Source organism: Nycticebus coucang, chromosome 18 (genome assembly GCF_027406575.1).
Source record: "Nycticebus coucang isolate mNycCou1 chromosome 18, mNycCou1.pri, whole genome shotgun sequence".
Classification (NCBI taxonomy): domain Eukaryota; kingdom Metazoa; phylum Chordata; class Mammalia; order Primates; family Lorisidae; genus Nycticebus; species Nycticebus coucang.
The window spans coordinates 50667533-50692091 of record NC_069797.1 but is presented as its reverse complement, the minus strand read 5'-3'; the positions used below and the strand labels follow the sequence as shown (position 1 = coordinate 50692091).

At 45.3% G+C, this 24559-nt stretch overlaps 2 protein-coding genes and 1 pseudogene across 4 annotated transcripts; all 3 read left to right on the top strand.

Moving 5' to 3' along the window:
• Positions 1 to 1225: 1225 nt before the first annotated feature.
• Positions 1226 to 2650, top strand: LOC128570401 (60S ribosomal protein L30-like; annotated as a pseudogene). The gene is made up of 2 exons (XR_008375564.1): positions 1226 to 1524; positions 1558 to 2650. The product of XR_008375564.1 is annotated as a 60S ribosomal protein L30-like (transcript).
• A 3911-nt stretch (positions 2651 to 6561) lies between these two features.
• Positions 6562 to 16124, top strand: LOC128570893 (nucleoside diphosphate kinase A). The gene is made up of 5 exons (XM_053570476.1): positions 6562 to 6689; positions 8096 to 8225; positions 13495 to 13596; positions 14930 to 15042; positions 15815 to 16124. Exons 2-5 carry the CDS (start codon positions 8100 to 8102, stop codon positions 15930 to 15932), a joined length of 459 nt encoding a protein of 152 aa, XP_053426451.1. The 5' UTR covers positions 6562 to 6689; positions 8096 to 8099; the 3' UTR covers positions 15933 to 16124.
• Positions 16125 to 18949: 2825 nt separating this feature from the next.
• LOC128570892 (nucleoside diphosphate kinase B) lies at positions 18950 to 24237 on the top strand. 2 transcript variants are annotated; one of them, XM_053570474.1, is made up of 5 exons: positions 18950 to 19075; positions 20352 to 20481; positions 22010 to 22111; positions 23111 to 23223; positions 23981 to 24237. In XM_053570474.1, exons 1-5 carry the CDS (start codon positions 19014 to 19016, stop codon positions 24096 to 24098), a joined length of 525 nt encoding a protein of 174 aa, XP_053426449.1. In that variant the 5' UTR covers positions 18950 to 19013; the 3' UTR covers positions 24099 to 24237. The 2 variants fall into 2 exon arrangements, with proteins under 2 accessions (XP_053426449.1, XP_053426450.1); XM_053570475.1 differs by lacking the exon at positions 18950 to 19075 and adding an exon at positions 19889 to 20044.
• The last annotated feature ends 322 nt before the right edge of the window (positions 24238 to 24559 follow it).

The window sequence follows — 24559 nt, the reverse complement described above, 5'->3', positions numbered from 1 at the left end:
CATTTCGGCAGGTGCCTATAGTCCCAGCTACTCAGGAGGCTGAGGCAAGGGATCACTTGAGCCCAAGAGTTTGAGGTGTGAGCTGTGACACCATGGCACTCTACCAAGGGTGACATAGTGAGACTGCCTCAAAAAAAAAAAAAAAAAAAAGAAAGAAAAGAAAATTACAAAAAAAAAAAAGAAAAACAAAAAAGAAAAGAAAATTACTTTTAGCTTTAAATTCTTAAGCTTTCTGCTTTGATCTGCAGAAACCTTCACCGGTGGAACCTTGGAGGGTTGTATGTAGGGTTAGGGTGGAATGATATAATTAGGATGGCTTCCAGGAAGAGATGAGACCTTCCTAGTGCTCATCCCCTAATAAATGCTTAAATAATCAATTTAAAAGAAGCTGTCTCTAGACTTAGTCTTACAGAGTTTACCAATTAACAGCAATGGAATCAACAAACTCAGACTCCATTACGGACATACTGAATCAAAACCTGCATTTTAACAAATCCCCAGGTGATTCATTTATACATAGAGTTTTCAGAAGCACTAGTACAGTGGACCCCATGCTGTATAAAAAGGTGTTTTTTTGAATAACTCTACTGAATTGACATTTAATGGATTCCCTCAGGAAAAAAAAAAAAGAGAGAGAAGAAAACTGGGAGTCTTGTCTAGTCTTCTTTTTCTCATGTTCCACACCCATCAGCAAACATGTGGGCTGTATGTATGTCCTGTAAGTCACCGCTTCTTTCTCTACATCTCTTTTATTGCCACCTATTCAAAAACCACCATCTCTCACTTGGATTTCACTGTAGTTTCAACCAGTTTTTCTAATTCTGCTTACATTTTTTAAATTTAATCTCCGTAGACACTGTCAAAAATTACCAATGCCAGGGAGGAGCATGGTGGCTTATGTCTGTAATCCTCACACTTTGGGAGGCTGAGATAGGAGGATCCCTTGAGCTCAGGAGTTTGAGACCAGTGTGAAAAAGAGCTAGATCCCATGTCTAAATATTAGAAAAGAAAAATGGTCATTGTGATGGGTGCCTGTAGTCTCAGCTACTCGAGAGACTGAGGCAGGAGGATTGCTTAAACCTAGGAGTTTGAGGTTGCTATCAGGTAGGCTGATGCCAGGGCATTCTAGCCCAGGGCAACACAATGGGACTCCATGTCAAAAAAAAAAAAAAATGTGCCAATGCTGACTATATTGCAAGTCATCACAGTGTGGTATTGGAAAAGTTTTCAATTAATAACAATCACACCTTGTAGTTGTAGACTTTGTGGTTTATTTTTAAAAAAGAAAAAATAATTACACCTTGGATAAACCTTGTTTATCAAATACTACAATGTTGCCATACATTGCCTACAATACTGTCACTGTATAAAGTTCTGTTTAAATTAAAAAAAAAAAATGTTGCTGGGTGGGACAGCGCCTGTGGCTCAGTGGGTAGGGTGCTAGCCCCATATACCGAGGGTGGCAGGTTCGAACCAGCCTTGGCCAGTTAAAACACAACGAGAATTCCAACAAAATATAGCCAGGTGTTGTGGCGAATTGCAACAAAATATAGCCAGGTGTTGTGGCGGGTGCCTGTAGTCCCAGCTACTTGGGAGACTGAGGCAAGAGAATTGCTTAAGCCCAAGTGTTGGAGGTTCCTATGAGCAGTGACGTCACAGCTCTCTACTGAGGGTGACAAAATGAGGCTCTGTCTCAAAAAAAAAAAAAAAAAAAGTTGCTGGAGACAGAGGCTCACACCTGTAATCCTAGCACTTTGGGAGACTGCGGTGGATGGATCACCTGAGGTCAGAAGTTCGAGACCAGCCTGAGCAAGATCAAGATCCCATCAAGATCAGCTAAAAAAAAATAGCTGAGCAGGGGCAGCACCTGTGGCTCAGTGAGCAGGGCGCTGGCCCCATATACCGAAGGTGGCGGGTTCAAACCCAGCCCCTGCCAAACTGCAACAACAACAACAAAAAAAAGGCTGAGCATTGTGCTGGGTGCCTATAGTCTCAGCTACTTGGGAGGCTGAGGCAATCCTCTTGCTATGAGTTTGAGTCTGCTGTGACTCAGTTTCTTTACATTATGGCACTCTACCGAGGGTGACAAACTAAGACTGTCTCAAAAAAAAAAAAAAAGTTGAATAATTGTACATTCATAGGAAGTTGCAAAAGATAAATGTGTATGTATGAATAAGGACATCTGGTGTATCTTTCACCTAATGTCCCTATTAAAATCAGGAAATTAGCCTTTCTTGCTCCCCAGCCATCTTGGTGGCTGGTCTTGGTTGGGGGCTGTCCCGCATCTAGGGCAGGAAGATGGTGGCCGCAAAGAAGATGAAAAAGTAGCTGGAGTCGATCAACTAGAGGCTCCAGCTCCTTATGAAAAGTGGAAAGTATGTGCTGGGGTACAAGCAGACTTTGAAGATGATCAGACAAGCCAAAGCGAAATTGGTCATCCTCGCCAACAACTGCCCAGCTTTGAGGAAATCTGAAATAGAGTATTATGCCATGTTAGCCAAAACTAGTGTTCATCACTACAGTGGCAATAATATTGAATTGGGCACAGCATGTGGAAAATACTACAGAGTGTGCACACTGGCCATCATTTATCCAGGTGACTCTGATATTATTAGAAGCATGCCAGAACAGACTGGTGAAAAGTAAATCATGTACATTTTTTCTTTAATAAAACTTGCTAGAGCTTGTTTAAAAAAAAAATCAGGAAATTACTAGGTGCAGTGGCTCGAGTATAATCCTAGCGCTTTGGGAGGCTGAGGTAGGTGGATTGCTTGAGCTCAGAAGTTTGAGACCAGCCTGAGCAAGAGCAAATACCTGTGTCTCTAAAATAGCCAGATGCTGTGGCAGGTGCCTGTAGGGCTAGCTACTTGGAAGGCTGAGGCAAGAGGGCTGTTTGAGCCCAAGAGTTTGAGGTTTTTGTGAGCTATGACACCACAGCACTCTGTCCAGGGCAACAAAGTGAGACTCTATCTCAAAAAAAAAAAAAAAGAAAAGAAAAGAAAAGAAACAAAACAACCTCCCCCCCCCCCCGCAACAAACAAAACAAAACAACCCACAAACAAACCCAAGATACAGAACTGAACTGTTGGACTAACACGAGATTCCTTTGAGCTACACCTTTATGAACATACCATGTCTCTCCCCATCTCCTAGAAACCATTAGTGTAATCTCTGTCTCTATAACTTTGTTTTTTCAAGAATATTACATAAATGCAATAATACGGTATGTAACTTTTCGCATTTTTTTTCTTTTTTAGAGACAGAGTCTCACTTTGTTGCCCTCAGTAGAGTGCTGTGCTGTCATAGCTCACAGCAACCTCCAGCTCTTGGGCGTAGGTGATTCTCTTGCCTCAGCCTGCGGAGTAGCTGGGACTACAGGCACCAGCCACAACATTTGGGTATTTTTTTTTGTTGCAGTTTGGCCAGGGCTGGGTTCAAACCCCCCACCCTCAGTATATGGGGCTGGCGCCCTACTCACTGAGCCACAGGTAGGCCAAGTTGTGCAGTATTAATAGTTTGTTCTTTTTTCTTATGTTGAGTAGTGTTCCATGATATGGATGTAGCATAGTCTGTTTAACCATTCACTTGATGAAAGACATTGGGTTGTTTCCAGTTTTTAGTCATTACAAATAAAGCTGCTATGAATATTTGTGCAAAAGTTCCTGTGTGAACAGAACATCAGTTTTCCTATCTGTTGGATAAATGCCCAAGAGTACAACTGCTGGGTCATATGAGAAGCACATGCTTAGTTTTACAAGAAACTGTCAAACTTGTCTAGAATGGCTGTACAATTTTGCATTCCCTCCAGTAATGTAGATCCAGTTTCTTTACCTCCTGGACAGCATTTGGTATATCACTGTTTTTCTTCTTTTTATTTAATGGCTCAACATTTTTTTCATGTTAAAATGTACAGAGTTCTTTTGAAAGTACTCACTAGAAAGGGGGGAAAAGGTATTACATACAAGTAGAGGAAGGGATTTTAACATTTGGGTAGATGTGATAGATTTGTAAACTCATTAATAATTAATATCTCATTGTTGTGTATTTGTTTTTAAAGACAGAGTCTCATTCTATTGTCCAGGCTAGAGTGTAATGGTGTCATCATAGCTCCCAGCAATCTCAAACTCCTGGGCTCAAGTGACGCTCCTGCTTCAGCCCCCAAGTAGCTGGGACTACAGGGACAGCCACTGTGCCCAGCTAATTTTTCTATTTTTAGTAGAGATGGGGTTTTGGGTCTTGCTCAGACTAGTCTCCAACTCCTGAGCTCAAGCAATCCTACCTCGGCCTTCCAGAGTACTAGGATTACAGGCATGAGCCATTGTGGTTTTAATTTCCCTAATGACTAACAGTGTTGAACATCCTTTCATATGCTTTCTTGTCAACTGTATATCCTCATCAGGGAAATGTCTGTTTTCTTGTCTTTTGCCCATTTTTTTAAACTGGGTTTTTTTAACTGTTGAGTTTTGCAAGTTCTTCATATGTTCTAATATTTATTTACTTCTTTATTTTATTATTTAAGACAGAGTCTCACTATATTGCCCTGGGGAGAGTGCCCTGGCATCACAGCTCATGGCAATGTCAAACTCTTGGGCTCTTGCCTCTGTTTTCAGAGCAGCTGGGACTATAGGTGTCCACCACAAGGCTGGGCTAATTTTTCTAATTTTAGTAGAGAGGGAGTCTTGCTCTTGCTCTGGTCTCAAACTCCCGACCTCAAGCAATCCACCCTCCTAAAGCCACCACACCCCAGCTATTTATTTATTAAAAAAATTTTTTTTTTGTAGAGACAGAGTCTCACTTTATGGCCCTTGGTAGAGGGCCGTGGCCTCACACAGCTCACAGCAACCTCCAGCTCCTGGGCTTAAGCGATTCTCCTGCCTCAGCCTCCCGAGTAGCTGGGACTACAGGCACCTGCCACAACGCCCGGCTATTTTTTGGTTGCAGTCTGGCCGGGCTGGGTTTGAACCCACCACCCTCGGTATATGGGGCCGGCGCCTTACCGACTGAGCCACAGGCGCTGCCCCACTATTAAAAAAAAAATTTTTTTTTTCTCAACTATTCAAGCATGGTAGTGGGGGGGAGGAGTATGCATATTTTTGGTTGGATATGTGGTTTGCAAACATTCTCTTCCATTCTAGCTTATTATTATTATTATTTGCACTGTTTGGCTGGGGCTGGGCTTGAACCCGCCACCTCTGGCATATGGGGCCGGCGCCCTACTCCTTTGAGCCACATGAGCCGCCCTTTAGCTTATTTTTTCATACCCTTCAAGGGTCTTTTACATAGTAAAAGTTGATAATTTCAGTAAGTTCAATTTATCAACTTTTTTCTTTTATAGATTGTACTTTTGGTGTTTAGTCTAAGTACTACGTCCCGAGCATATTTTTACTGTTTCCCCCCCTGAAGCTTTTGATCGTTTTGCATTTTACATTTAAATCAATGATTCATTTTGAGTGAATTTTGCACATATAAGGTGTGAGGGCTGGGCGCAGCGGCTCACACCTGTAATCCTAGCCCTCTGGGAGGCACAGGTGGGTGGATTGCTTGAGCTCAAGAGTTCAAAACCAGTCTGAGGAAGAGCAAGACCCCGTCTCTACTAAAAATAGCTGGGCGTTGTGGCAGGCGCCGGTAGTCCCAGCTACTCAGGAGGTGAGGCAAGAGGATGGCTTGAGCCTGAGCGTTTGAGGTTGCTGTGAGCTGTGACTCTACAGCGCTCTACCCAGGGAGACAGAGTAAGACTCTGTCTCAAAAAAAAGGATGTGAGGTTCATTTTTTGGTCCGTATTTGTCCAACTGCTCCAGCATCGCTTGTAGAACAGGCTCCTGATTCCACTTTCATACTTCCCCATCTATTCCCCATCCAACAGTTAGAATAATAAACCCCCCCACATATCAGATGATCTTATGCCTTGTTCAAAATCTCTTACTGACGTCCCACCACAATATAATCTGGTCCCATTCCAACCGTATTTTCTACCCCTTTGTGCCCAAGGTAACACTTGGCTCTCGGATAATCACCCGTTTGCTTCCTCACTCCATAAAGGGCTATTTTCACTTGCTCAGAAAGATTCCCCTGACCAATCTTATTTCCCCTCCCCTGCTTTTTCTTCACAACACGTAACATAAAGTGACATATTGCAGAATAACATAATGTGATATAGTACAGATTAGTTATGTTTATTGTTTGCTTCTACTCCCAACCCTATCAGAAGCTCCCGGAGAGCGTATTATCATTTTCCCGGGACCTAGAATAGCACCTGACACATAGTAGGTACTCATTAAATAACGGATCACTTGAGAAGCTAGGACTGAATAAACAAAACCGGGGCGACAAACCCACCTCTAGGCCAGACGCTAGCTTGGAGTTCCTGCAACACGTCAGCGCCACCTGTCGGGAAGCCAATTCGCTCGCGGACGAAGAAAAGTGAGCCACATTATCTCAGGGGGCGGGAAGAAAGGGAGCAGCGAGCCGGAAGAGCCTGAAAAAAGAAAACGAACGCCGGAAGCTAAACCTTAACAGGTTGCTCCCTAGAATGATTCCCTACCCACAAGGAGGAAGCGGGGGCGAGCGGTGTTGCACAAAATGGGCTCTCCCGCAGCAGATCTGCGCAGAAGTGTTCCGTGCGTGCGGGTGCCGCGAACCACGTGGGGCTGGGGACCTTTTCTGGTTTGAGCGGCGGCGGATGTTGAAAGGTAAGGGGGTGAAAGGGGTTCAGGACCCTGAGAAGAAAGGGAAAGGAGTACAGGTAAGGGGAGGGGGAGAGGCGGGGAGGCTTAATGAAGAGGTGAGTTCCGCTCTGAGAGATGGCGAGGGGGATCGAATGAGAAGGGCTGGGGTGTGCCTGTTGGCAGGTGCAGACCTGTCAGCACACGTCCCGCGCCACGCGGACTCGCCTTGATCAGTGCCTGCCTTTCCCTTAAGGCCGCGACGATGTTGAGGCAGTTCAAGGCAGCGTAGCCTCAGCATGTGCTTGCCGAATGAATGACGAGTGTATGAGGGATCGGTGTGGAGGGTCATTTCCAAGGACTATTACTGGCGCTTTAGTCCCGTTTTGTCCTGCAGAATTCTTGCTTTCCCTGCGTTCCGTCGGAGAGCCAGTCTTTTGACTTTGTCACTTTTTTCTCGGACGAGCAAAGTGATTATCATTTAAACTATTTTCTTTGCTCTTATTGACTGGTAGACTTTGCGACTAGGTACCACAGACAGAAACAGTAGTAAACCAGGCTTGCACGCAGACCACAGACCAGAGGGGAGGTGGACACGCAAAAGGATAATTGGACTACACAATATTAAGTGGCTGTAATCAGAGGTTAACTAAAGTACGGGAAGGCAGAGCCAGGAGGTGGTGCGGCTGTTCGCACTAGGGATTGTCTTTCAACGGGAACGGCCCCTCCTTTCTCAGACTGTGAGACAGGGCAGGTGATGGGCCCAGTCTTCTCTGAAATCAGGGATGATGCTCTCTGGGCTTCCTTTCACCCTGATGTAGTAATGACTCTAGTTCTCCCCCTATCCACTGTTTTTTTGCTAGTCAGAATATTCGTTACATATTGAGATGTAGCATACATTGGGTTGGGAAATCTGGATTTTGGTCCTCTTCCTGCTGCTTGGGTCCTATTTCCTTGTTTGTAAAATGAAGGGGGTCATAATGATGTATTCTCCAAACCCCCTTCCAGTTTTAATACCATGGCTATGGCAAGAGGCCAAACTATTTCATACTGCCTTATACCAGATGTCTCTTAGATATTAGTAAAACTACACATCAGGTTGTTTCCCCCAACCTGTACCAATGAGAAAGACAGTGTCTCGTTTTTATATACCTGTCTTGGTTCCAGCACAGTATTTAGGTATGCAGTTGATGCTTAATAGAAGTCTGTTAAATCAAACGGGATAGAAATTACAGCTCCGCCTTTTGGACCATTCTCCTTTTTAGGATATTAGTTAATAGATGAGAGAGCTGGGGAGGAATGCTTTTTACCAGAGGGAGACATGAAGTTGACATGACAGATTTAAGCAGCTTTGTCAGGTAATCTGCTTGAGAAGGATAATGATGTAGCAAGAGATTCATTGCTGTTTTATTCCCCTACCTGCCTATCCCCAGGACCATGGCCACCCGTGAGCGCACCTTCATTGCCATCAAGCCCGATGGGGTCCAGCGGGGTCTTGTAGGAGAGATCATCAAACGTTTTGAGCAGAAGGGATTCCACCTTGTTGGTCTGAAATTTATGCAGGTAAGGGGACTTCATTCTTTTTTTTTTTTTTTTGGTTTTTGGCTGGGGTTGGGTTTGAACCCACCACCTCCGGCATATGGGACCGGCGGCCTACTCCTTGAGCCACAGGCGCCGCCCCGGGACTTCATTCTTACTATTTTGATTCCTCTGTATGAGGGAACAGTATAAGGGAATGCTGTAGATCAACCTGTTTCTCTCCTCCATCCTTTTTTAAAGAAATGGGGTGTCTAGCTGGGTGTGATGGCTCATGCCTATAATCCTAGCACTTTGGGAGGCTGAGGAGGGTAGATTGCTTGAGCTCAGGAGTTCAAGACCAGCCTGAGCAAGAGTGAGACCCCCATTTCTACTAAAAATAGAAAAACTAGCTAGGCATTGTGGAGGGTGCCTGTAGTTCCAGCTATTCAAGAGGATTGCTTGAACCCAAGAGTTTGAGTTTGCTGTGAACTATGACTGTGACACCATGGCAATCTACCCAAGGCGGTGAGTAAGACTCTGTCTCACAAAAAAAAAAAAAAAAGAAAAATGAGGCCTTAATATGTTGGCCAGCCTGTAGTACAGTGGCTATTCACAGGTGCCACCAGGGCACACTATAGCCTCAAACTCCTGGCCTCAGCCTCTTCAGTAGCAGGAACCACTGGCATGTACCATGGCCCCTGTCCTCCCCTCTTCCTAGACTTCTTCATAGTAGGTAAATGAACACAGATGTCTTGAAACCTGGACACTTTTTTTTTTTTTTTTTTTTTAGAGACAGAGTCTCACTTTATCTTCCTCAGTAGAGTTCTATGTCATCACAGCTCACAGCAACCTCCAGCTCTTGGGCTTAGGTGATTCTCTTGCCTCAGCCTCCCAAGCAGCTGGAACTATAAGTGCCTGCCAAAATGCCCAGCGATTTTTTGTTGCAGTTTGACCAAGGACAGGTTTGAACTCGCCACCCTCAGGATATGGGGCTGGTGCCCTACTCACTGAGTCACAGGTACCACCCGAAACCTGGAAACTCTTTAGTGGCTTAGCATCTTGGCTAAATCATGGAACAAAGCAAGTTATTTGGGACTTTCGAAAACTGTCTTATCCTTTTGCAATACAAAGCCACATATTACATACCACTGTAATTTCTGACTCAGAGATCTAGGCTTTTTTGAGCTCCTCATCTTGAGCTTTCAGAGCAAGTAATTCTAGAGAGTTTTTTTCCTCCTCTGAGTCAGGTTGTTTTCAGCAAGAAAATCTTCCATCGGCAATTACTGCCCACTTAGTGTCTAGCATACATTAGATACCATAGGAGCTTGTGGGAGAGTTTTATCTTTGGGGAGGCTCTCATGAAATAGCAGAAAGAGGCCATACTTATAAAACAATCTTTCTTTCTTCCTTTGTTTTTTTTTGAGACAGAGTCTCACACAGTTGTCCAAGCTAGAGTACTATGGCCTCAGCCTAGCTCACAGCAACCTCAAATTCCTAGGTTCAAGGGATCCTCCTGCGTCAGCCTCCCATGTAGCTGAGACTACAAGCACCCACCAAAACCTCAGGCTAATTTTTCTACTTTTAGTAGAGAGAGGATCTCACTCCTGCTCAGGCTGGTCTCAAACTCCTGAGCTCGAGGGATCCTCCTACCTTGGCCTCCCAGAGTGCTTGGATTACAGGCGTGAGGCACCATGATGAGCCTTGAATTTTCATCTCTTGAATTTGTTTGAAGAAGGATTCTTGGTCAATCAGTCCTTTGCTTTTTTTTTTTTTTTTGGTTTTTTGGCCAGGGCTAGGTTTGAACCCACCACCTCCGGCATAGTCCTTTGCATTTTTTTTTTTTGCTTTGTGCTAGGTACAGTAGCTCATACCTGTAATCCTTGTAGTCTAGGAGGCTGAGGTGGGAGGATAGCTTGAGCTCCAGAGTTTAAGACCATCCTGAGCAAGAGTGAGCCCCCATCTCTACTCAAAACAGAAAAACTAGTCAGGGCGGTACCTGTGGCTCAGAAAGTAGGGCGCCAGCTCCATATACTGAGGTGGTGGGTTCGAACTTGGCCCTGGCCAAACTGCAACAAAAAAATAGCTGGGCGTTATGGCGGGCACCTGTAGTCTCAGCTACACAGGAGGCCGAGGCAAGAGAATCACCTAAGCCCAAGAGCTGGAGGTTGCTGTGAGCTGTGATACCATGGCACCCTACTGAGAGCGACAAAGTGAGACTCTGTCTCTAAAAAAAAAAAAAAACTAGTCAGGTGTTGTGGTGGGCACCTATAGTCCCAGCTACTTGAGCTCAGGAGTTTGAAGTTGCTTTGAGGTAGACTGAGGCCACAGCACTCCAGTCTAGGTGACAGAGCAAGTCTCTGTCTTAAGAAAAAAAGATATTAATCCATTCACGAGGATAGAGCTCTTAAGACCTGAACACCTGCAAGTGGGCCCTACCTCCCAACATAGTTGCACTGGGGATTAAGATTTCCATTTCCAGCAGGTAGACTTTGGGGAGCACATTCAAACATAGCAGAAGGTAAAATAAAATGAACACATTTACCATGTACGTGCTAGGTAGTTGGATTAGGCATTTACCACGTGCTGGGCACATTATGTTTTCTCATCTAGCCTTCATACCAACTTTGAGAAGTACTTATTCCTGTTTTCATGGTTGTTAGTGATAAGGGACCTAGGCTTGGAATGGTTAATAATCCTGATAGCATATAGTCAGTGATGCAGCTGGATTTTAATTTGGATCTCTCTGACCTCTGAGTACAGACATTTTCTCCTTTATACCGAATTTTCTTTTCTTTTTCTTTCTTTCTTTTTTTTTTTTTTTTTGAGACAGAGTTTTACCCTATTACCCTGGATAGAGTACTGTGACGTCATCGTAGCTCACATCAACCTCAAACTCTTGGGCACAAGTGATTCTCTTCTGTCAGCCTCCCAAGTAGCTGGGGCTACAGGCAGCCACCACAGTGCCCAGCTATTTTCTTTTTCTTTAATTGTCCCCATATTAGAATTGAAGCCCAGCTATTTTTAAACTTTTTTTTTTTTTGAGACAGAGTCTCACTTTGTCACCCTCGGTAGAGTACCATGGCGTCATAGCTCACAGCAACATCCAACTCTTGGGCCAAATCTTGGGATCAAGTGATTCTTTTGCCTTAGCCTCCTAGGTAGCTGGAACTATAGGCACCCGCCACAGCACTCCCGGCTATTTTTATTTATTTATTTATTTATGATTTATTTTTTTTTGAGACAGTCTCACTTTGTCGCCTCGATAGAGTGCCGTGGCATTGTAGCAACCTCAAACTCTAGGGCTCAAGCAATTCTTTTGCCTCAGCCTCCCTAGTAGCTAGGACGACAGACATCACCACAATGCCCAGCTATTTTTAGAGGTGGGGTCTCACTCTGGCTCAGCCTGGTCTGGAACCGTGAACTCAGGCAATCCACCGCCTTGGCCTCTCAGAATGCTGGGATTATAGGCGTGAGCCACCGTGCCCGGCCCCAGCTATTTTTTTTGGAGACAGGGTCTTGCTCTTGCTCAGGCTGGTCTCGAACTCTGTAGCTCAGCAGATCCACCTGAGCAGATCCATCTCTGCTTCCCAGAGTGCTGGGATTATAGGTGTGAGCATATAAACCATACCCCACCAAATCATCTTTTTCTTCTTGTTGTTATTGTTAAGCAGGCCTGGATGAGGTTTGAACCTCCTGCCCATAGTGTGCAGGGCCAGCACTCTAATACTGAACTATTATGCCCAGCCATTATACCGAATTTTCAAGGATATGGGTTTGAGGAGGAATAGAAGAAGGGTTAGCTACTGTGGTTTTATAGGGTTATTTAAATCTGGCATGGAGGTGGGAAGCAAAGGAAAACTTGTGGTTCTCTATACCCCCATAGGCCCAGAAAGCCTGTAATTGATCTGTTTTATAGACTAAAGATAATCAGAACCAATTAATAGGATTAACCAATAGGAGTTCCAATTAATGGGAGTATCTGGATAAGGGAGAGTAAAGTCAGTGTGTGTTAGGATACCACCCACTACCAAAATCTTCCATCTGGAGAGGAAGGGACAGGGTCAGGGGTGGATCCCTATCATGGAGCAAACACATGGCCATGTAATTTTACTTTGGCAAATGGAGATCAACCAGTGGTTGAATGATAGGATGCTCTGGATGTGCTTTTCAGCAACAAATCTCTACATTTGTGTTTATCATTAAAGTATGTAACATGGGTGGCACCTGTAGCGCAGTGAGTAGGACACCGGCCCTATATACTGAGGGTGGTGGGTTTGAACCCAGCCCCGGCCAAACTGCTACAAAAAAATAGCCGAGTGTTGTGGTGGGCGCCTATAGTCCCAGCTACTCGGGAGGCTGAGGCAAGAGAATCACCTAAGCCCAAGAGCTGGAGGTTGCTTGAGCTGTGACACCATGGCATTCTACCGAGGGTGACAGAGTGAGACTCTGTCTCTACAAAAAGCAAAAAAAAACCAAAAAAAGGTATGCAATAGGGCAGTGCCTGTGGCTCAAAGGAGTAGGGCACCAGCCCCATATGCCAGAGGTGGTGGGTTCAAACCCAGCCCCGGCCAAAAACTGCAAAAAAAAAAAAAAAAACAAAAAAAAGGTATGCAATATGCTTCATATGATCCAGTCCCATGGAAAAACTAAGAGACCCTGTTAGACCCTTCAGAAGTACATATGCTGTGGCAAAGAGAGAACACAGCCAAGTTGAGTTGAAAGTGCTAAGTAGATGGTTTGTTCTCTAGCTAGCTTGATTTGTTCCCACATAACTGCCTTGCAGTGTAAGAGATTCTAATTCATTTTTCAGCAAAATTATTTATTGCTAGATGTCATGTATTTGGGGTGGTTTGTAAATACCTGTAGGAAGTGCAGAGTCACCATGGTGGGCCTTTATCCTCTGAATAAATGTGCAATATCTCTGGGAAATGGCCTGGTTCAGTTTGCTGGTCATTGAATGGTCAGACTGTCTTCCTCACATCTGTTTAACATTTTAGGTGGGATTTCCTCTGGGAATGGAAATTCACTGCATTTTATTATCCTGTCTAAACTGAGTTGGCTGGATTTGATTCTAATAATTTATGGTTTTATTCTTACCTGTCAAGGCCAATAGGGGGACAGTTGGTACAAAAACTGTAGAAGCTCTTCTGTTCCCTGTAACTGCTCCCCTCTGGTACCATGGAGAATGAATTGGGTTATAATAAAATCAGTGAGCTTTGAAATAGGTGGGTGAGCAAGAATTCATTAGATTGCTGGTTTTTAGATAGTTTTGAGTCCAGTCTCATTCTTTGTCCTGCTTTGTCCTGTGGAATAGGCTTCTGAAGAGCTTCTCAGGGAACACTACACTGACTTGAAGGACCGTCCGTTCTTTGCTGGCCTGGTGAAATACATGCGCTCAGGGCCCGTGGTTGCCATGGTGAGTGTGCCTGTGTGGGATGTTGATATGTATGACTCAGTGGGCAGTGGGGACAGTGAGTGTTTTGGCTCCTGCTTTTGGTGGCAGGTCCTTGCAGGGAGAAGGACAGTTGGCTTTTTGAGCCACCAAATACAAGATACTTGTGCTTGCTGAGCTGAAGACCCATGGCTAGGAGAGATCAGCAGAGGCCTACAGGGAGGTTGGCTCTTGTTTATCATGGTACTGCTTCTCCAAGTGGGTATTACTTGTCATCTGTGTGCCAGGCTCTCTTCTAGACACTAGGGATGCAGTCATGAATGACCCAAAATAGGTATCTATTTTCATAGTTTTCTTTGCCTACACTTCTTGAAGGGAGAGGGGGTGGAGGTAGGCAGACAATAAATTGAAAAATACATATATCAGCTAACAGTTAATGATATACACAGAAAGGACATAGGATATAATGTGATAGCAAGTGACCACTTTAGATTGGATGGTCAAGGGATGTATTTCTCAAGCTGAGATATCAATGACATGGAGTCAGCCATGTACAAAATCAGTGAAGAGCATTGCCAGGCAAAAACAAAACAAACAAACAAAAAAAACCCCAGCATGTGCAAAGGACCTGGGGCGGTGACAAGATTGGCTTTTTGAAATACAGAAAGGAAGTCCCAAATGCCTGAAGCTTGATAGGTGAGAGAGAAGTTAGGATGAGAAGAGTTTGGGAAAAGGAAGGGTAGGGGCCACATCATGTAGGGCTGTGTTGGCCATATACTTCCTGAGTGCTGGGAAGCGATGGGAGGTTTTACTCTTGGCATTTTAAGAAGGCCACTCTGGCTGCCGTATCAAGAATGGATTATAGGGCCAAGAACTCACACCTGTAATCCCAGCAATCTAGGAGGCCGAGGCAGGTGGATTGCTCGAGCTCAGGAGTTTGAGAGTAGCCTGAGCAAGAGTGAGAACCCATCTTTACTAAAAATAGAAAAACTAGCCAGGCATTGTGGCAGGCTCCTGTAGTCCCAGCTACTCAGGAGGCTGAGGCAAGAAGATCACTTGAGCCCAAGAGACTGAGGTTGCTGTGAGCTATGCTGCCACAGCACTTTACCCAGGGTGACAGAGTGCAACTGTGTCTCAAAAAAAAAAGAAAAAAAGAATGGATTGTAGGCAGGCAAGTGTGAAGGCAGGGAATCTATTATCCCTAGTCCTGGGACAAGTAGATACTCTAAAAAATAGTTGTTCAGTGAATAAATGTTATCTTAAGGGGACTTTTTATTTTTCTTTTTCTGAGTCAATAGTTGCTAGATTTTCTGCTGAGATTCATTTTCCTGGACCATATCTTCTTCTGTCTTTGGAGGTCTGGGAGGGGCTGAATGTGGTGAAGACAGGCAGGGTCATGCTCGGAGAGACCAACCCTGCAGACTCCAAGCCTGGAACCATCCGTGGGGACTTTTGCATCCAAGTTGGCAGGTGGGATTTTGATATTTTTTACCCTTTTCCAAACTCTGAGTTAGTTGCCACAAGAATTTGGGTTTCTACACCTATAGTCCCAGCACTTGAGAGGCTGAGGCATATGTATTGCTTGAGCTCACAAGTTTGAGACCAACCTGAGCAAGAGCAAGATCTTGTCTCTAAAAAAATAGCTAGGTGCTGTGGCGGGTGCCTGTAGTCTCAACTATCTTGGAGGCTGAGGCAAGAGAATCGCTTGAACCCGAGAGTTTGAGGTTGCTGTGAGCTGTGATGTCACAGCACTCTACTAAGGGTGACCAAGCGAGACTATATCTCAAAAAAAAAAAAAAAGAAACCACAAAGAATTTGGGTTTCTGATGCTAAAGATGGACATGATGCCACATGTGGGTTGATTTGATCAGAGTTTATTATTTTTATCCATTGTAAGTTGGTGTTTGGCTTTGAGGTCTCTTTGCCTTTGATCACTGTGGTTGTGCCTTTGCTACAGAGGGTAGAACCCGGTACAACACCCACTGGTGGCCAGTCTTCCCAAACCCTGCTTTCAATCTGACATTGACATTGCTGGGAGAGCTGAATGTAGGGAGTGCAGTTTTCATGTTTACATTAATGGCAGCCATGGGTTCTTTTTCTTTTGGTGTGGTCTAATGTACGTGGAGCTTTGGCCTTTTTCTGTAGGGGGTGTAGGATTTCTGGTAGCAGTGCAGTACAGTGGGTGTCTGTCCATTTTAAGCCTTCTCATCTTGGTAATGTGGCTGTCTCTTTACCCATCCAGGAATGTTATTCATGGCAGCGATTCTGTGGAGAGTGCAGAGAAGGAGATCCGCTTATGGTTTCGCCCCGAGGAACTGGTGGATTACAAGAGCTGCGCTAAGGACTGGATCTATGAATGACAGGAGGGCGTACCACAATGCTTCTTTCATCCACGTCCCCTCATTCCCATGGACACAGGACTAGGCTGTAGCAAACCCAGTATTTACCCAGTTATTTATGGACACTTCCTTATAATTTGGAAGGAAATTATTGGAGCTGTGAGTGCTCCAGGTACAGTGTTATGTGGTACTGTCAGATTAAAATGTTTCATCATCCCAATGTACGATTGTGCAGTTGCTTAGTATGTATTGCTGTATTGCTTTGTGTTCTTTTTCTTCTTCATGTACTCAGGATAACGTGAGTTAATGGAGACTATGAATACCATATAAATTACAGGTGGTTTCTGGGTTACAGATGAAATAATGGAAAGTCTTTAGTTTACATTTATATGTAACTTGGATTCCTGATGAACAGCGCATATATGGTAATAATGAGCAATACTATAATGGCTTAAAATAATACATTCTAATGCTGTGATAGTAATAATAATAATATCCCGGTACTGTAATAAGTTACGGAAAGTATTGTGCTCTTTCTTTTAATTCAGTCAAACAACATAAATTCATAAAAAATTTAGATAGGAGTTAGAAGAAATTTTAAAAAAGAATATTAAAGGTTGATACTCATCTAATGTTGCATCAATGTCTTGCTTACCAGAAGGGGCATTTTTGAGGCAAGAAGGTATGCTGGTGGTGCCTTTGGCTCGGTGAGTAGGGTGCCGGCCCCATATACCGAGGGTGGTGGGTTCAAACCCGGCCCCGGTCAAACTGCAACAACAAAAAAAAATAGCCAGGCGTTGTGGCGGGCGCTTGTACTGCCTGCTACTCCGGAGCCTGAGGCGAGAGAATCGCCTAAGCCCAAGAGCTGGAGGTTGCTGTGAGCTGTGTGAGGCCACGGCACTGTACGGAGGGCCATAAAGTGAGACTCTGTCTCTACAAGAAAAAAAAAAGGTGTGCTGACATTAATGAGGAGATGATGATGGAGATGGTGCTGGAGAGGACAGAGTGGGTGGTGGAGAATCAGGTGGTGGAGAACCAGAGGAGAGCTTACTACTGAAGTTAGTTTTTTGAAAAAGGTATCTAGGGTTGTTTGCACAGACTTGTCATAGCTGATGTTCTAGCCACACAGTAAACCTTTGTAAACCGCTCAATGTTAGGATCTTAGCAAATACTGCTTCAATGCAATGAAAGGCTTCAGGTAATTCTTTGTCTTAAACTTTATTGGCTCTGATCTACCGATCCTTCCTGTCTTGTGTTTCCATCAGCTGCTTCTTTATCTATGAAAGGAAACTCTAGAGTAAAAGTGCTGCATCAATGAACTGCTTAGGCTATGCAGGTTTGTTTGCATGTGTGAAAGAAACTAGTTCCCAAATTATTAAATTAATTAATTATAAATTATCTTTATGTGGAGCCTTGGGAGCCCATTCCTAGTATGGAATGCTGTGAGTTGGGAGACCCATACGCTAGGGCCTGCATTTCTGTTGGCCCGAGGGATCTTGCGTATGCACATTCTCTGCCTACTGCTCGCCTTGCCCCCTGCAGCCTATCCACTCTTGGTCCTGAGCCAGTCAATAAGCATCTCTGGGGCATCTGCTAGGGGCCAACCCTACTGGAAACAGAGGATTTATCAGGAATAAAAGATACCTATCCTGTTCTTGAGAAATTCTTAGGGAATCAGTGAATAGGGAGTGTGAGAAGTTCTAACTCCTTCAAAAATCAGAAGAGCTATGTGGACAGTAGGCCTGGGTCCCTGGGGTGGCCTCAAAGTGGGAGAAATGTTGTAAGTAGCTTTGTTGTTAGGATATTGATTTGGTTGCTTTAATAGAGACAAGATAGAAGATTACTTGTCTTTCATGTAAAAGTTCAGGCTTGCTGGATGTGGTGGCATGCACCTATAGTACAAGCTATTCCTACATAGGAGGCTGAAGCAGAATTACTTGAGCCCAGGAATTCAAGTCTAGCCTGGGCAACACAGACCCTGTCTCTAAAAAAATAAAAATAGAAGTCCAAGCAGGTCAGCAGGAGTGGTGATGGTGGTAAGGCTTTGATCCTTGAAATTGTCTTTGGATCCAGTTCCTTCTAATCCAGAGGTTCTCAACCTTCCTAATGCCTTTAATACAGTTCCTCATGTTGTGGGAACGAAAATAATTTTATGGTTGTGGGTCACCACAACATGATGAACTGTATTAAAGGGTCACAGCATTAGGAAGGTTGAAAACCACTGTCTAATCAATCTAAGATGGATTGCAACCCTTATGCCTGCCTTTTACCAAGTTGGGAGGGAGATATCCCTTACTTTTAAAAGGGCAACTCTGACTTACAGCTTTCACTTGCTCTCACATCCTGCTGGCCAGAACTTAGCCACATGTCTGTATTTAGCTACAAGAAAAACTGGAAAATGTTATCTTTAGTTGGACAACCTTGAGCTCAGGTGAAACTCATGAATTATACTATAAGAAAGGAGGATGTGAGATTGGCTGTTGGGAGACAACTATGATTTTTTGCCACAAATTGTAGTGGTTTTTTTCTTGGTATCTTCTCTGTTCACTTGGCATTGATTGGGGCAACAGAGAGGAAAGGATTTGTCAGGAGGAGGGGAGGAAGACAGTTGGGTTGGGCTTCTTTAGGGGCAGTTGAGGGCTAGATGCATTTTTGTTTCACTCAAAGCATAGCCTGTTTGTTTTGGGGGGTGAGATGACAGTACCAGGACTTTAGGAGGATGAATATATGTGTAGTGAGTCTGGGGGCTTAGTCTTTCCAGGAAGGAAAGGAGAGGTGAAAGCAGATGGCTGATATTCACTGTACCCTAAGTAGGTATTAGTGATACTACCAAGAGCTAGACAGCTCTCAACTGAACAGAGAAATACCCATGACATCTTCAGACTCTTTCTCATATTTGACATTTGGTCAACCCAAATAAGAGTGTACTTTAGATTGAGGACAAAGGACACACTGCCCCAGAATGAAAACAAGTGACAGCCAATGCCAATCTATTGTGGGCTAATGCTCTGTAACCAGAAGTTTGGAAAGCAGATGCAGTGTAATAGAGACCTGGGTTGTCATCTGTCTACAGCACCAGGACAGCACTGGGGTAATGGTGTGATGGAGGTGGTCAGCTCACAGCACACCGGCTCCCATCAAACCAGGGCAGCACTGTGGAGTCAGTAAGTGCTGCTAACACCCAGGGAAGCTGCCCATCACCAATGGGGACTTGCTTGCCAGGCACATGGGTAGTAGAAATTGTCTACAAGTCTAGGACAGGCCAGATATCTATGAGAGAATCTAGGTTGAGCTGGATGACCTGATCGCATGGTAGTGCTGGGTGGGCAGGGAAATCTCTGTTTCAGGGTGGGAACAGGCTGCTGATTTGGGCTGGAAATGTGGGTGGGGAGACAGGCATCAGGCATACTCCAAAAAGGGTATCTTGTCATGATGTAGGTGGTGTAGGGGTGAGAGTTATCGCAGCAGGGAACAGACAGAGCAGACTGCCCTTTGAGGGTCCTGAGTCAGGCTCCGTGCGTGATGGGAGAAGGGAAGTTGAGGCCCCCTGGGAGGCTGCCAGTAAGTTTGCACTAGGAAAGCCGAGGGCTTAACCAGGGATCCAGTTAAGAGGAGGAAAAGGGAAGGCTGGATTCAGACGTAGGAAGCATGAGGACTGGGTGGAGGAAGGGGGAAGGTGCTCGGGCGGGGTCGGTGGGAGCAGACGGTATTCACCCGGCTGAAGCACTTAAGACAGGGGCAGGTTCACGCATGTGTGTGTGAGAGAGTGCCTACGTGGGGGTCGCGGGCAGTACTGAGAGGTGCGGACCTGGATTTGGGACATGTGTAGTTTTACTCGTGGGACAACCAGATGTAGCACAAATCACTTCCTGCCTCTGGATCCCTCTGGCTTCTTTCCCCGGTGAGGGCGGCACCCGGCAAGCCACTGGGCGTAGACAGAGTCCTGCGGCTCTGTCCGGCCGGCGCGCGGAACGTCCCCGCGGGTTGGACAGCAAGGCCCTCCGGGGTGTGGCCGCCCCGCGCCCCGCCCCGGGTCCCTCCTTCGCCGGCGCTCCCGGGGCGGGTGGTCGCTCCAGATCTCGGCTTCCGCCGCCCAGTCGACACCGCCGCCGCCCGGCCCCGCCAGCCTCCCGGTAAGGCGGGAGTGGGGTGTTCTTTTTTGGCAGCCACCTCTCTGGCGTGTGCCGCGTGGGCTGACCCGGGTTTCAGGCGTCCTCCGGCCTCTACCCCGTGTCCCGGCGCCGGGTCTGAGCTGGGCCTCTGCAGCATCGGCTCCGCAGACCTCGGGGCGCTGCGCAGGGGGCGCCGGCCCTGGGCCAGGCGGAAGGTCCGGGAAGCCACGTGTCCCCACAGCCGCGCGTGGTGGGGGAGGCGGGCGGGGAGCCCACGTGGCCTCGCTGGCGGGGGACCCGGGTCCTGATCGCTTCTGTCGCCCCGCAGGACCATGGCCAACCTCGAGCGCACCTTCATCGCCATCAAGCCGGACGGCGTGCAACGCGGCCTGGTGGGCGAGATCATCAAGCGCTTCGAGCAGAAGGGATTCCGTCTTGTGGCCATGAAGTTCCTTCGGGTAACGCGACCCCCGGCTCCCGCAACAGCCGGGTCGTGCGGTTTCCCCAACCCGGCAGCGGTTTATCCGCGGCTACTTGCCGAGTCAGAGCCCTCCTTGGTCACTTCCACACCCGCAGAAACCCCCTCGCCTTCTGCCCCACCGACCCCTACCTGAGCCTCGGGAGGACTCTGCCCTTGGGAAGGTTAAAGGGAGGTAACGTGACTCCTGTCCGGGGCTGGCTTCCTTCCCGCGGGCGCGCCCGGTCGTGGGCCGCCACCCTGCCCACCCGCCGCCTGGGGGCAGCAGACCCCCTCCCCTGCCCACGCAGGTCTACATATACACAGAATGAGGCTTGGAATCTTTTGTACCTGTAGCCTGAAACTTCGAGTTGTTTGGGGTTTTAGGTGACGTGTCCCTTCCTTTGGGCAGACGGTAATAACTACTAGGGTAAATTGGGGCGCAGATCTGATCCCTATACTTACTCAAGGGATAAGTGTCTGAAATTAAACCCAGCTCATCAGTGAAGAGAATCTTCTCAATTATCATCTGAAATATTTAAAAGGGGATGTGAGTAGGCCAGAGGAGTTTAATATGACTTCAACCTGCCATATTAACTGGCGTGTTTCATTCATTTGTGGGCGTTATTTAATTCCCTAAATCTAGATTCTCAAACTTCTTAGAATAACATCTGCAACATTGACATTATGAGGGCTTATTTCTGATTTAAACGGGGCTTATTTCTGATTTCTGCCAAAATGGTATCAATTTTATAGTTTAGATGGGATTTTTTTTTTTTTTTTTTTAGACTCTCACTTTGTCACCCCTTGTAGAGTGCCATGGCATCATAGCTCACAATCACCTCAGACTCTTGGGCTCAAGCAATTTTCTTTTCTCAGCCTCCCTAGTAGCTGGGACTACAGGTGCCGACCACAACGCCTGGCTATTTTTAGGGATGAGGTCTTGTTCTTGCTCAGGCCGGTCTCAAACCTGTGAGCTTAGGCAGTCCATCCACCTGGGCCTCCCAGAGTGCTAGGATTACAGGTGTGAGCTACTACGCCTGGCCCTAGATGGGATTTTTAAAAATTATATATACACACCTTATAAATGTGGGCTGAAATATCAAACTTGACTTTTATTTATTTTTGAGTCTTGCTCGTTGTCCAGGCTATAGTGCAGTGGCATCATCATAGCTCACTGTAATCTCAAACTACTGAGCTCAAGCAATCCTCCTGCCTCAGCCTATCAGGTAGCTAAGTAATCCTCCTGCCTCAGCCTATCAGGTAGCTGGAATTACAGGTGTGTGATACCATGCCAGCTAATTTTTATGTTTTTTGTAGAGATAGGGTCTGCCTGTGTTGCCCAAGCTGATCTCGTACTCTTGGCCTCCAGCTATGGCCTCCCAAAGTGCTAGAATTATAGGCATGAGCCACTAAACTTAGCCCAACATTAGAGATCCTACCGTGTTCATGGGGGATTCAGAGGATGGGGTGGAGCTGTATTTGATGCTTTCCAGCTTACTTCCTGACTGGTACCTCTTGAATGCCAGGCCTCTGAAGAACACCTGAAGCAGCACTATGCTGACCTGAAAGACCGCCCATTCTTCCCTGGACTGGTGAAGTACATGAACTCAGGCCCTGTTGTGGCCATGGTGAGTGCTTGTGGGGCTGATGGGAAACCAGAGAAAATGGCTTAATGTTCTTTTTTAGACATCTTTCCCAGGTACTCTCAATTCTTTGTTTTACACATGAAGCCTGCTGCAGTTTCTTAGTGAACTGAACTACTAGGAGCTTGGGAAGAGAAAGGAAAGGGGGAATGAGTCCTTAGAAAAAAGAACACCTGGGCGGCACCTGTGGCTCAAAGGAGTAGGGCTCCGGCCCCATATGCCGGAGGTGGGTGGCGGGTTCAAACCCAGCCCCGGCCAAAAACTGTAAAAAAAAAGAAAGAAAGAAAAGAAAAGGACACCTATGGGAAGAGGGGAATAACAAGAAAAAAGGATGCTTTCACATGAGTCTCACTGTGTACAAAAAAAATTCTCCATTTCTTCTGTTTGATAGATGTTTGTCCTTAAATGGTTTTTTAGATTTAAAAGAACACTTTAAAAAACTTTTCATGAAAAATTCAAACACAATTATTTATTAAATGAAGCAAAAGCTGTCTAATCCTAGGCTAGAAATGAAGCATTTTCTTCTGGATGGTGTTTACGTCTAGCAGGAATGAAGAGTATAAGGAGAAAAGGTGTAACCAGGTGCTGAAAATGTTGGGGGAGTAGACCTACCTCCTGTTCCCTGAATGTGGCTTTTTCTTCCTTCTGCTTTTTTTCCTGGAATACTTTCCCCATTTGTGTCAGTCTTCCCACTGACTTTTCCCTACCTTTTCTTCACTGTTCCTTAGTGTTTGTGGCTTTATAAGGACTTTTCCCTTTCTTGTTTTATCTCTGTTTCAGTTAGACTGAGAAGTCCCCACACTGTAGGCTTTTCTCTGTATCTTCACATTGTATTTGGAACAGTTTTTTAGCGTAGGTTCCAACTATCTTCTGGGATTAACTGATAAAAGTCACATCACTGATTGCTGTTAGGTAGGAGTAGATGTTTGTCCCTGCTGGTCCTGACTGGCACATGTGCTGCAATTCCTTTTCCTTACTGTCAAGGTCTGGGAGGGGCTGAATGTGGTGAAGACAGGCCGAGTGATGCTTGGGGAGACCAATCCAGCGGATTCTAAACCAGGCACCATTCGTGGGGACTTCTGCATTCAAGTTGGCAGGTAAGTCTGTGGGGCTTGATGATTTTTACTCAACAGCATTTTTAAAATTTTTTTATTTTTTGGCACTAGGATGTCTTTATTACAGCAGGACAGGATTTTTTTGGGAGGAGCAACACCATTTATTGTATGGAGTATAAAGCAAACATTTGGGGCAAATCCTAATTTAGGAAAATTTGAACTTATAAATTAGGTGGCGATTATCATTGTATAAAACCTTTCACAAATAGCTACTTCCCTAGTTTACTTTTGACCAAGACACTCCAGGAGGGAGTTGCATGGAGCAATTCTGTGTGGCACAGCAGAAAGTGCTAAAGGTGGAAGGAGGAAGGGTTCTATCCTTGCCTCTGCTTTTTGGATACTATATCCTTGGGTGTGGCACTTAACTTTTTGGTTCCTTCACCTAATCTGTACAAACACTTCACAGAATAAACTTAAAGTGGAATAATGGGATTATTATTAATAAGCACGTTAATGTAAGGGTCATGCTTTGCAAATCCATCTTATAAGAAAATGCAGCCAAAATGGCCCTTGGCAATGAATACATCACATCTAGTTATTAGACTTTTGGTTTACAGTGAGTTTGACTATTCATGGATTTTTCAAAAATATGAAGCACTTTTATAGTTTATTTGTAATTAGTCTGCTGTGTCAATTTGGCCAGAAAGGTCAGCAGTGGCTTTCCTTTGCTATACCTAACCTATTAAGCAGTGTTTTGCACTTTAAAACATGGCAACTAATAACGATTGTCTTTTTTTAGGAACATCATTCATGGCAGCGACTCAGTAAAAAGTGCTGAAAAAGAAATCAGCTTGTGGTTTAAGCCTGAAGAATTGGTTGACTACAAGTCCTGTACTTATGACTGGGTCTATGAATAAGAGGTGGACAAAGCAGCAGTCCCCTTCAACACTGCTTGGTGTGTCCCTGGACACAGATCTTCATTCCACTGACTTGGAAGCAATAGGGTTGATTTTTCTTTTCTAAAGCATATTTACCAATAAAGCCGTTGGGAACTGGGGAATTTCCTTGTGCTTATTTGATATTAAACTGAAAGAAGTGGCTTGGTTCCCTGGCTTATTGTAGCATTAACTCAATCCTGTTTATGATAGAAGAATGATTTGATCCTTCTCAGAACCTGGGTATGCCTCAAGACACTGAAAAGAAGCACGACACTGATTGCCTAACAAGGAAATAACGTTAAGTATCCCAGCTGCTTTAGCTAACTTAGAAATGTTTTTGTATTACAAGGATTTGTTGAAACTTGATGGAGTGAAACAGACTAGTCAGAGGTTCCAGATTTACATCTTTGTTGAATATAGACTGGCAACTTATAAGCCAT